The sequence below is a fragment of the Protomyctophum bolini genome (assembly GCF_963924005.1).
Source record: "Protomyctophum bolini genome assembly, chromosome: 1".
NCBI lineage: Eukaryota > Metazoa > Chordata > Actinopteri > Myctophiformes > Myctophidae > Protomyctophum > Protomyctophum bolini.
The window spans coordinates 5,752,377-5,764,374 of record NC_137862.1 but is presented as its reverse complement, the minus strand read 5'-3'; the positions used below and the strand labels follow the sequence as shown (position 1 = coordinate 5,764,374).

At 40.3% G+C, this 11,998-nt stretch overlaps 1 protein-coding gene across 1 annotated transcript; it reads left to right on the top strand.

Annotated features, from left to right (window-relative positions):
• Positions 1-971: 971 nt before the first annotated feature.
• On the top strand, positions 972-9,448 carry styx (serine/threonine/tyrosine interacting protein). The gene is made up of 11 exons (XM_080759621.1): positions 972-1,173; positions 1,592-1,624; positions 3,542-3,595; positions 3,728-3,825; positions 4,035-4,095; positions 4,190-4,226; positions 4,535-4,574; positions 5,496-5,546; positions 5,683-5,755; positions 7,567-7,660; positions 9,284-9,448. Exons 1-11 carry the CDS (start codon positions 1,114-1,116, stop codon positions 9,355-9,357), a joined length of 675 nt encoding a protein of 224 aa, XP_080615747.1. The 5' UTR covers positions 972-1,113; the 3' UTR covers positions 9,358-9,448.
• Positions 9,449-11,998: the final 2,550 nt, after the last annotated feature.

Sequence of the window (11,998 nt, the reverse complement as noted above, 5' to 3'; positions counted from 1 at the left end):
CAAGGGGGCGGGAGTCCAGGGGCCCAGGGGGGGGCGGGAGTCCAGGGGCCCCCAGCTAAATTGTTGTAGCATCAAAGTCAGTTTAACCCATTTAGACCGGACAACGATTTTACAAATGCCTTCTAAATCCTGACAGTTTTCTGAAAAACCCTCATGTTTCTATATCAGTGGTGCTCAATATTTCATGTCAAGGACACCAAAAATTATCTGTAATTGGCCTCCGACCCCCATCTGAAAATATCAGAAGCAAAGATTTGAGTTAAAAACGTTCGTTCTGAAAAAATATATATTCCAAAAATTGCAGACCAGATCTGCTATTTTTCAATAGCTAAATTATAACAATGTTTAAAACACCAAAAGGGGTTCCCGCCCAAAACGGGTTTTAACTTAACCACCATATTTGATACATTTGCTATTTAGACATTGTGACAAATCTTGAAAGATTTGGAAGAATCTTAAAACATCTAAACACAAAAATCTTGCCAAGGACCCTGTGAAATTCATTTAGATTTAGTTGTGGATGTGATATGGCACATAGACAAAGGGTAATATTCAAAGCTACTCTAGCAGTCCTCTAATATGTTCTGTATTTGTAAGTGGTCCTCGATTGATGAAAGAATGGGTGGTCTCGATGGGTGTGTTTATTTACTCCAACACTGTGAAAACTATAGAATAAATACGGTTACAATCATCAAATAATTTCATAATTTCACTAATAAAATCTGTGCATTAAACTTGTCACTTCAGTAGTAGCCTGTACAATCAATAAAAAAAATGTTAATTTATGGTCAATTATAAATACAGTGATACAAAACGCAAGTCATTTCAATTATAAGACGAGTAACAAAGGAAAATCACAATTTGCCACATTGTATGACGATAAGAGCGCCCCTCACTTCACATTCACACGAGTGTGATTTTTTTTATCCAAGCGTCGCCTGGCTGGTCACGTGACACATCTGTCAGGCAAAACAGCATGGCGGACATGCATGTGCAACCTGAAAACAAACCGCAACAACGATTCTTCAGTTAACCATCTTTCGGAGACGCGGAATTATTAATCACAAGAACCGTGTATTAAAAAAAGAGATATACATATATATACACCGTAACATGGAAGAGGAGAACAAGCTTCAGTTCCCGTCTCTGCCTGCGTCCAAGGAGGAGCTCCTGGTGCGTTCGCTAACACTTTGCATGGCTTAGGTTGTGATTGTCATGTGTGAGCGTTTCACTACTTTATCATTCGACACGAATGGCGTGTTATTGGGTTATGAGAGCTTTGTCGACACGCGTCACGTCGCCACATTTGTTGGTTGAAACTCATGTCATTTTTGTCCCAGCACGCAAACGCTGTTTACTAGCCTAGCCTGGTTGCTAACGTTAGCCACGTATTCAAGTCTGCAGCGGTATCCGCCTCAGGGTGTCGCTTCACTTGCCTTAAAAAAAATCGACTCTATAGACTATATTATAAGCTTAGGCCTACAACGCATTGTTGGCTTGTATTCTATTCTATTGATAAGCAAGTGACACATACAAAGATAGCCTCAAATGTCTGCAATCTGCTAACTGTTTGCTTTGCTCTCTTCCTCAGGACTGGGCTTACCCAATGAGACGAGACATGCAGGTACTGTAGAATGTAGATGATGATTTTATTTTGTCCATTTTCTTCCCAACGATCTGAAAAAGGAAAAAAAGGGGTGGAAAACGGATGCATAGATGGATAACCATAACGTTTCTCAGGCCAAGGACAACTTAATAATAATACACCTTTCATCACATGAAATGCAGCCCAACATGCTTTACAGGGCAATAAAGAAAAAAGAAAAGCATGAGTAACAAAGATAATTAAAAATCAACTAAAAGCTAGAGAGAAGAAATAATGATTTGACTAGCACCGTCCCCATTACACCAGCAGAATTCTGCTTCACTGTGTTTATTTTTTATTATTATATGCCAGCATGACTGGTCAGCGCTAGTATTGGTGGTGTATCGAATCTTGTGGACCAGACCCATTGCAAGATGCTGTACTCTGTCTTCGACCCTAAGCCTAAAGGCCTATTCATAGTCTGGATTTTAGGTGGTGAGGTGACCACCGCTCTGGTGTTAAACTGACCACCGGAGCTGAAATAACGTTAAGCGGTGGTGAGTAAAAGCAGAGAGAAGGGCTGGAGCGGTGGCGGTGGTTTGCTCTTCACCACGGCTCGCGACTTCATGTTGTAGTTCGGTGGTCACCCCACCACCGTAAATCCAGACTATGTATGAGCCTTTAGCCACCTAAGGGGTGAGGTGGGTTCGGGGGGTGAGGCCAAGTAGGAGCCTGACAAGTTTGTTTTGGGAAGTCTGGAGCCTAGTTTTAAAATGAAGGGCCTTTGAGGTGCTGTGGTACCAAGAGGTGCATGCATAGTCAAAGAAACCTTGTATGAGGGCTCCTGTTAAGGTCTTCAAGGTGTTTTTGTTGACCAGTGAGGAGATCCTCTAAAGGAATCTTGTTCTTTGGTTGACTTTTTTGATTACGTTGGTGCTTGGTGGCCATTTTAGCACCGGACAGATTAGCCTCCAGGATGGATCCTAGGTAGGTAATTTCATCTTTACGTGTGATAATATTGTCACCCACTCTAACTAGGAAGCCATCTGCCTTGCTGAGATTACTTATTATTATATTATTATTGGATCCAAAGAGAATTGATTCAGTTTTTCCCAGGTGTAAAGATAGTTTATCAGCGAGCCAGGTGCAGATTCTACCGAGTTCAGAGCTGAGGGCCTTTTCAACCTGCAGTTTGTTCCTGTCCGAGACCAGCAGTGCTGAGTCATCTGAGAACTGATGTCGTCCGCGTAGTCCAGGTCTGTCAGGACTACTGTTGGGTGTCGTCTTTGTTGTTATGGTGAGGCCAAGATCCTGCTCTCGTCCATTGATGGCCTTCCTTAATGCGTAGTCCAGGACTATGACGAAGAGGAAGGGGGCTCTTTGCAGTACCCCAGCCAAGATGTCAAACTCCTCACTGTTGCCACCCTGGACCTTGTTCCTGCATACGTGCTCTCTATTGCCCGGAGTAAGTTGGGTGGGACACCGTAGGCTTTAACCCATTTTGGGCGGGAACCCCTTTTGGTGTTAGGCATCATGTAATGCTTTAGCTATTGAAAAATAGCAGATCTACAAGCTCATGGAACGCACATACAAAGATGCCATTGCCTGGCCCTGTATCGTCAATGTTCGAATAAATATTTGATTAAAGAATATAATATGCCTTTTGTATTATTTCAGCAAAATGTCGATTTTTATGTTAGACATTGAGCGAAATTAAGATTATATTATCAGATTTCTTAATACAAGAACGCAGCTTATCAACTAACCGGTTAATCGATTGAAAAGATTATCAAAACATATCAATTATTAATTAATGAATTGATCATTCCCTCTCCCTACGCTCATTCTGTAGCTCCGAGATGAGGTCACACCCTGGGCCCCTCCCACCGCCGTTCAAAACGGCGCAAGTTTCCGCAATACACGCTTCTTACCCTTTTTTGCACAATTTCTTTGCAGGAGATTTTGCCCGGACTATTTTTAGGCCCCTACTCTGCTGCAATGAAGAGCAAGGTAATTTGAACACTATTTCAAAACGTAGACATGTAGGGATGGGTATGAAGAGCACCCGTTTTGTGAGACTTCATTTTGTCTGTTATGTCTTTGTATAACTCATATCACATACACGCTTTTCTCTTTGTCTAGCTGCCAATCCTTGAAAGACAGGGCATAACTCATGTTGTTTGTGTCCGCCAAGATATTGAAGCCAATTTTATCAAGCCTAATTTCCCGCATACATTTAGGTAAGCAATCAACTGAGATCTGTCAGTTGACTAGTATAGACCTGACTAGACCTGACTAGACTAGACCTGACTAGACTAGTCCTGACTAGACTAGACCTGACTAGACTACACTTGAACATTTTTTGTCATCATTGATGAAGTGAAGCTGCACACAAAGCTTGGTTGGATTGATCAAAATGCAAACACTAAATGTTGTTGTATGCTTGCAGATACCTTGTGTTAGATATTGCTGACAATCCAGTGGAAAATATAATACGATTTTTCCCTATGGTAAGTAACAACGTCGACTGTTGGCTAATGGCTACTTGGGCTTGCATGTTTATAAGGTATTTGTTCAATTGAATTGTCATTTCTCCCTCAACAGACTAAAGAATTTATTGATAACTGCTTAGCAACTGAAGGTAAATAAAATAATATGCATCAGTTTTCATTTGCTTGCGTTTGCAGAAACACTGTTCTGTATAGCTTTTAAACTACAATGTTATACATTTACTTTCTAATAAATATTCCTATTCGAGGCTACCAGTGTGTGCTTACTTAAATATGTTTTATTTAAACTTTGAAATTGCACTATAAATCAAGTGTAGGGTCACTGAAACATTTCCTGGTATACTGTATGTAAATATGTTTGAGAACCCCTGGTGTACATTATCATCGCACATTTAGTTTTTAGCATTGCTCTGAACATACTTTTTTTTTGTTCCCCAAGGAAAGGTACTTATTCATGGTAATGCAGGGATATCAAGAAGGTAAGGGTTCTAGTTTTAGGCTGTGTATGTGTACTATATACTGGGTGGTACTTTGAGATCACTCATAAATTAAATATCACGTTGTTTAGTTTACAGGAATTCCAGTCTTGCATAAAAAGTGATTTTACTGATCACATTATTACATTGGAACATTTTAAAGGCAAATAAAATGATTAAAACAGATAATGCATAATGCACATCTCAAAGCCAAATCAGATGGGTGCTGGATCTCAAGAACACCACATCACTATATAAAAAATAGTGATGTTTCTCAGGCTTGGTATAAACGGAAATAAAAACCTATATTACCTTTAGTCCCCACACTCCCACTTCATAAGAAGAATATATTATATTACATATTGACATCAGCCAAAATGTAGTAAACAATTAATTTAATTTTCGCATACTGTTTACACAGATGTTGAATGGCGTTATAATACGCCAATTAACTAATTATGTGGGCTAAATGTACAGTATACACACTTCTTTTCGTAAAGGGCCCAGCAGGCTAAATAGCTATGATGATGAGGCTGTCTTATTTACAGTTACAGTAACAGGTTACATGTTAATATACTGTTTAATAAACGTAATTCCTTATTTCAGTGCTGCCTCAGTCTGTGTTATTGCATCAGAGATTATAGTTGAGGGACGCAAAACAACCTCTGCATCCACGGGATGCACTACTGCTGTACTGTTTTTTTAATTCTAGTTTATTTTGCTAGCTTTAGTTATAATAATAATCATTTCTTCTTCTGTTTTCTACATGAATATAATAACCACATTATAACCATATAAAATGAAATGGGAGTTAAATGCTGCAATTTGTAAAATGGTATACAGTTTACTGTATTGCATTTATGAAGATATTCTATTCACACAGTAATACAGGTTCATATAAACGTCATACTTTATTCCTTCCAGTGCTGCCTTAGTGATTGCATACCTTATGGAGACATTTGGGATGAAGTACAGGTGAGTTACAGATCTACACTTAATTTAATTGACTTTGATTAACTGATCATTCTATCAGGATAAATCTAGTTTTATTCTCCTGTGCTATTTATTTGGCACAATGCTCTGTAGCTAACCCTGTATCTTCATTCAACAGGGATGCTTTCAGCCACGTCCAAGAGAGGAGATTCTGCATCAACCCCAATGTGGGCTTCGTGCATCAGTTACAGGTCAGATTCTCTGCTGTCGGGGAGAAACCACCTAACTCCAAATGTTCATTTTTCAGGAAATTGATATATTATTTTTATATAAAGGTTTTTTTTATATATATTTTTTTCAGGAAATGAAGAAAACATATTTTAAAAACAATGCTTTACTGCCCCAACAAAGTTGATATTGTGACTTTATATATTGTCAATTACTTGGTGGTGGAGTTTTAGCAGACAGTTGAGAGTCCAATGGAGTAAAGAGGTTTTGTGCTGTATTTCTTTTTAACCAACACACAGGCGTAAAGGGTGTTCAAAAATCAATAGCATTGATTTATAAAAAATAAATAAAATCAAAAACCTCAAACATTGAGTTGGAGGTGGTTTCCCCCTGACGTGACGATATGGAAAAAGCAGTACGATATGCACGTTCTCAGTTTCTCACAGCAGCACACGGTGCTGGACCCCAAAAAATAGTTCGACTTCCCTGAATGGGCAAAACATTGTTTGTTTGGTTAAAATATTAAAGAAAAGACCAGAGAGCAACCTATTGTGTGCAGACATTTCTTTTATCTATTTATTTATTTATTTTTTCAAAATGCAGGACACAAAAGGAACAGTACAAAACGTAAACTAAGGACAAGACAGATTTACCCTCCCTGCAGCAAATGAAAAAGTATTAACACATCTTTTACTTTCTCTAATGACAACCTAAAACATGAACCTTGGTTGAAAACTAATGTTGCATACAATGCAGTACGTATAAGTGTTTCTCCTTTCACTATATGCTGGATTTCGGAAAACTAATGCAGCACAGCATTAAGCATAGCTAATATCTTAATGTTGATCTGTTCATTTCAGTCTCTCTGTGAGTGCAATGCTTCACACGTTAAAAACCCCCTAGTCTACTTCGGGGCTGCAACTATTGATAGAGATTATTCTATTATAACTTTTTGATGGATTGAATAATCAAGGAGGGTTCCTTTTAGTTTTTTCTATCTTCTTACATTTGTTATGAATCAAGGAATTGATTAACCACTTACGTTAACAGTTACAGTATGTCAACACAACAGTTGGTCATACATTATTAGTGAAAATAGCAGCCCTAAAACTTTTTAGACCAATTGCACTTTGGATATACATGAATAAATGGATAAGATCACATACAGTATTATAAAGTCCCAAAAGGTCCACCTTCAAGTTCAACACACTTCAGTCAGGTTTTGAGTTCCAGGGCTAACCGAGGACAATAATAAAACATTATTACCTACCTGGGCACTTCAAAATCAATCTGGGAACCAATCGGCAAAAAAAAAAAGAAACGGCACCCTCTGCTGTTTGTTTCCTTTGAATTTGCCTCTGGGGGCGTGGCCCCATGGGTACAGGCTTTAGTTCCGACATACTATTGATCCGAAACCTCAATCCCTAACCTAACCATAACCGCAAGCACGAGAGCACTGCATGTCGGACCGTCGCATTTTTCGCATCGCATCGTAATGTCCCCGCGCTTCGGACCTTTTGGTGTGTCAGAAAAGCGTGCACACCCCGGCCCCATTAGAATGTGTATAACAGGATGTTGTCCGATTTGGCCCCGGCCTCAGCCCTCCACTTCCTGTGGTGTGCCTGGGTTTTCATTCCCCCTATCAACAGTGTACACACATTCTGAATGGCCTTGCTGACAGATTCGGTAGCGCAGCACAGAATCCGTTCTTGAGAGATTACTTCAAAGTAGACATGACACTGAGTCGGTCGGGTCACCCCTGAAATACATCCTACGTCTTATGCTAGTGGCTGGTTTTCTTTTAGTCGTGATACTGATGTGGTTAATTTCCCAGGAGTATGAAGCGATCTACCTTGCCAAGCTGACCATCAAAATGATGTCGCCAATGCAGCTGGGCAGGTCCTTCTCCATGCAGGCTGGACTACCAGGTTAGTACATGCCCAGTCTCGCACCCACACTTTCTGTGTCCACAGAAAGCATTGTTCTTTAGCTGTCTTCACCTTTCTGTGGACCATGTCCACAGAAAGCATTGTTCTTTAGCTGTCTTCACCTTTCTGCCATGCACTTCTACGGTAAAGATGAGAGTACAAGGGCCGATTCATACTCCTGTTTTAGAGGCGAATAAAAGTGGGTTCGGCTCTGTAGAGCCTACAATGTGACGTCATTTGAGGTTCGGGGGGGGGGGGGGGTACCGTCCTAAAGTCGACTCTTCGGTGCTACTGGAAATTTCTGACGAGCCGAAATCATTTCGGCACTGCAGCGCCGAAACAGCGGTAAAATAGGAGTATGAATCGGCACAGAAAGTGTTTAAGTGCAGTAAAAAAAAAAGTAAGTAAAATAGCCTCACAGCTCTTCATCAGACGGTCTGATGAAACGTCATGTCCCTGTGGTGAGAAAATAAAACCTTAAGCTTCTGGAGCTCAGTCCAGTGGGCGGACCTTCCTTTCTTTTATGTTATTTACTTCAGCCCAGCACCTGGCGTTCAGTTAGTGGATGTGCGTGTTCTATTGTTTTTAACCAAAACTGATGGTGTTAAATAGCTTTGATTTATGAAAAGATAAATTATTTTATATATATATATATATATATATATATATATATATATATCTCAAACTGAATAATGGAGTTAGCTGGTTTCTGCCAGACAGCGACGAATTACGTTAATAGGATGATTCTGTGGATTGTACTGTACTGACTGTACTATAATCTTGTGCGCCTTGCGGCACGCTCGCGTCTTAATGCCACACGGTCCGTGGTGTTGTTTCACCGTGCCGCATGTGTTCGTCGCAGTGCAATCAGAGTGTGTGTGTGTGTGTGTGTGTGTGTTTGTGTGTGTGTGTGTGTGTGTGTGTCTGTGGCCACTGACCGTGTGTTTTCCGTGATGGGCAGGTTGTGTGTTGTTTCTCCGTGAATGTTGTGTGTCCGCTGTCCATGTATATTCTCGGACAGGGAAACCACAGAGCTGGGTTGAAAATGCAGGGTAGCGTCTGTGACATCATGTCGCGGCCACGGAGCATGGGCGTAGGCGGCGCTTCTGCATGCTCAGCATGTGTCACGGTCGGAACCTTGCCGAACTGAACTGTCGGCCGAAGTGTGCGTGCACAACTTGTTGCCGGCTCAAATGTATACTGATGTGGTATCTTAAAACCCATTTTGGGGCGGGAACCCCTTTTGGTGTTTTAAACATTATGTCATAATTCAGCTATTGAAAAATAGCAGATCTACAAGCTCATAGCACGAGCTTGTAGGTCTGCTATTTTTGACTGACGACTGACATGGAAACATAGCTTTTTCAGAAAACTGTCAGGATGCAGAAGACATTTTTTAGAATCGTCCTCAGGTCAAGATGGGTTAACTCATGCAATTGAAGGTTCAATGTCATGTTCATGTAATTACTATCTAATGCTCTGCTCCTGGGGTTTGTGATCTCAGATTCTGTATCATGCTTGCAACAGGTAATCTAACGTGTAGTATGCACCAAACTGAATGCAATAACATTAACGGTGGTATTTCTAAATGAAAGACTGAAACCATCCATGTGTGTCCGTCAGGAAGCCGTAAGCGCAGCCTGGAGGAAGACGAGGACTTCGGGGGCATGCAGGTCACAGCGACCCAGAATGGATGAGATTTTTTTGCTGTTAAGAGACGTGGCGCAGTGCACTCTTATTTTTTACATTTTTATTGGGATTAAAAATGTAAATATTTGAACTTTTTCTAAGGGGATGGGGATGGGGGTGGGTGGGAGGGAGGGGGAGAGCGCTCCGGCTGTCTGAGACATGCGGAGGCGATGGGGAACGGGATGATTTGATAACTGACATTTTTGTGTAATTCTTATTCTTTTTTTTTTTCTTCTTTTTTTCGGGCGCTGTATGCACTGATGGGAGATTTTTTGCAGTTTTATAGTATTTAAAGCATTTTTGCATTTGCAGCGGGACAGTATTGCAATTATGCACTTTCAATACTTGAATTAATACTGTGGTCAACCAGATGGGGGCAGTATGGAAAAGGGAAAGTGAACCCAGTGACTATGACAGAGGAATAGCTTAAAGCCTTGGCTTGGAAATTATGAATTCGAACTAATAATGAGGCTTACTGTGGAATAGTAAGGAATGAAAAATAACGACTCACTGCTTAATAAAAAAAAAAGATCTGACTTGAATCTGTGTGAATGTTGTTTGTACAACAATTTGGGGCACGTGACCATGAAATGAGGTGGGTTTTTATCAGCATTATATTCATAAGATGGGAGGCCACAAGACCTGTAAACATGTTAAAAGAACATGAGAACAGGGGTCAACTCAAGCGTCATCCTGGCATTAGGCAACCAGCAATGCATACCCTACGGTCATTTTTGAAACTAGCTCCTCGCCACTCGCCCTACACACTTGGTTTGAGTATAGCTATATAAATAATAGAGACGGCGCCAGGATTCCCCTCCCATCCAGTGCCATCTCTATATATCTATGCAGCTCAAACCAAGTGGAAGTGTGTAGGGAGAGTGGCAAGGAGCTAGTTTCAAAAAGGGGGTACTATAGTATAGTGCAGGGATACTCAAATAGATTTACCTGTGGGCCACATTACAAAAATGGCAAGGGGCCAGGGGCCAGTAGATAAAATTATGACATTAATGATACTTGATAACTTCTCTCTTTCAATTGCTTTATTTTCGCAAAATGTATCAAAGTACAATGTGCATGCACACAATATGTAAATAAATAAATGTGTTACATTTTCTTGCATAAACACAAATTAAGAGCTGTTTCCATAACTGCACAAATTATTGCACATAACATGAGTAGCTGTTATAATAACATAATAACATAACATGAGTAGCTCTTTGCCTGCCTGCCTGTCTGTCTGTCCATGAGTAGTTATTTGTCTGTCTGTCAATGAGTAGCTGTCTTACTGTCTGCCTGTCTATGAGTAGCTGTCTGCCTGCCTGTCTATGAGTAGCTGTCTGTCTGTCTGCCTGTCTGTCCAATTGTCCATGAGTAGCTGTCTGTCTGCCTGTCTGAGTAGCTGTCTGCCTGCCTGCCTAATTGTCCATGAGTAGCTGTCTGTCTGCCTGTCTATGAGTAGCTGTCTGCCTTCCTGCCTGTCCAATTGTCCATGAGTAGCTGTCTGTCTGTCTATGAGTAGCTGTCTGCCTGCCTGCCCAATTGTCTATGAGTAGCTGTCTGCCTTCCTGCCTGTCCAATTGTCCATGAGTAGCTGTCTGTCTGTCTATGAGTAGCTGTCTGCCTTCCTGCCTGTCCAATTGTCCATGAGTAGCTGTCTGCCTGCCTGTCCAATTGTCCATGAGTAGCTGTCTGACTGCCTGCCTGTCCAATTCTCCATGAGTAGCTGTCTGTCTGTCTGCCTGTCTATGAGTAGCTGTCTGCCTGCCTGCCAGCCAGCAAGTTGGTTAACAGAAAATAAATTGTTATGGCTGAGTAAAATAAAATACAATAAACACAATTTGCCTGAAAATAGATTACCCAGCTATGACCTTTTTCATGAAAAAAAATGAGTAGTGATATGGCTGACTGAGTAAAATAAAACAATCTACCTGAAAATAGATAGCTATAAGTGAAGAGCAATTTCCGCAATTACCATTTCCGCAATTTCCATTTGGACCATTTCCGCAATTTCCATTTCCAACTATTAATGGCAGCTGGGTTTCATCATTCAAATAAAATAGAATTCTGTCCGTTTAGCTATAAAATTATGTCAGGGAATAGGGATACACAGTATATGTCTTTCATTTGCATTGCATCTCCCCCCCAAGCTTTTATTTTCGTTCGAGTAATAGTACAACTCTAATAGTATTACTTATAATAATGTAATTAAAGATAACTTCATTCAGATTTATTTATTTTTATTTCATTTTCCAGATTTTTTTTTCTTCTTTTTTTTAGATTTTCATTGGTGGGCCAGTCATAATGGTCCCGTGGGCCTGATGTGGCCCGCGGGCCTGAGGTTGAGTATCACTGCTATAAGGTTAATATGTGACCCTACCATTAACATCCTATATTATATAAGGTTAATATGTGACCCTACCATTAATATCCTATATAAGGTTAATATGTGACCCTACCATTAACATCCTATGGCAGGCAGAACATTAAGAGTAACATTTGATCCTTAAACTTTTGTTGTAATAAACTAACTGCACAGCGTTGTAGTAATATATATTATGACAACTACTGAACCAAACAGCCCAATTCCACATATATATTTTATTTGACTATTACATGTTATCTTCGTACATAAATTACTTAAATATG

Excerpts from the sequence above, each read along its gene's own strand:
- styx (XM_080759621.1), top strand. The coding sequence starts at position 1,114 with ATGGAAGAGGAGAACAAGCTTCAGTTCCCGTCTCTGCCTGCGTCCAAG. Across the intron at positions 3,596-3,727 it reads CTGCTGCAATGAAGAGCAAG|CTGCCAATCCTTGAAAGACA; the intron begins GTAATTTGAACA and ends CTCTTTGTCTAG. Across the intron at positions 3,826-4,034 it reads AATTTCCCGCATACATTTAG|ATACCTTGTGTTAGATATTG; the intron begins GTAAGCAATCAA and ends GTATGCTTGCAG.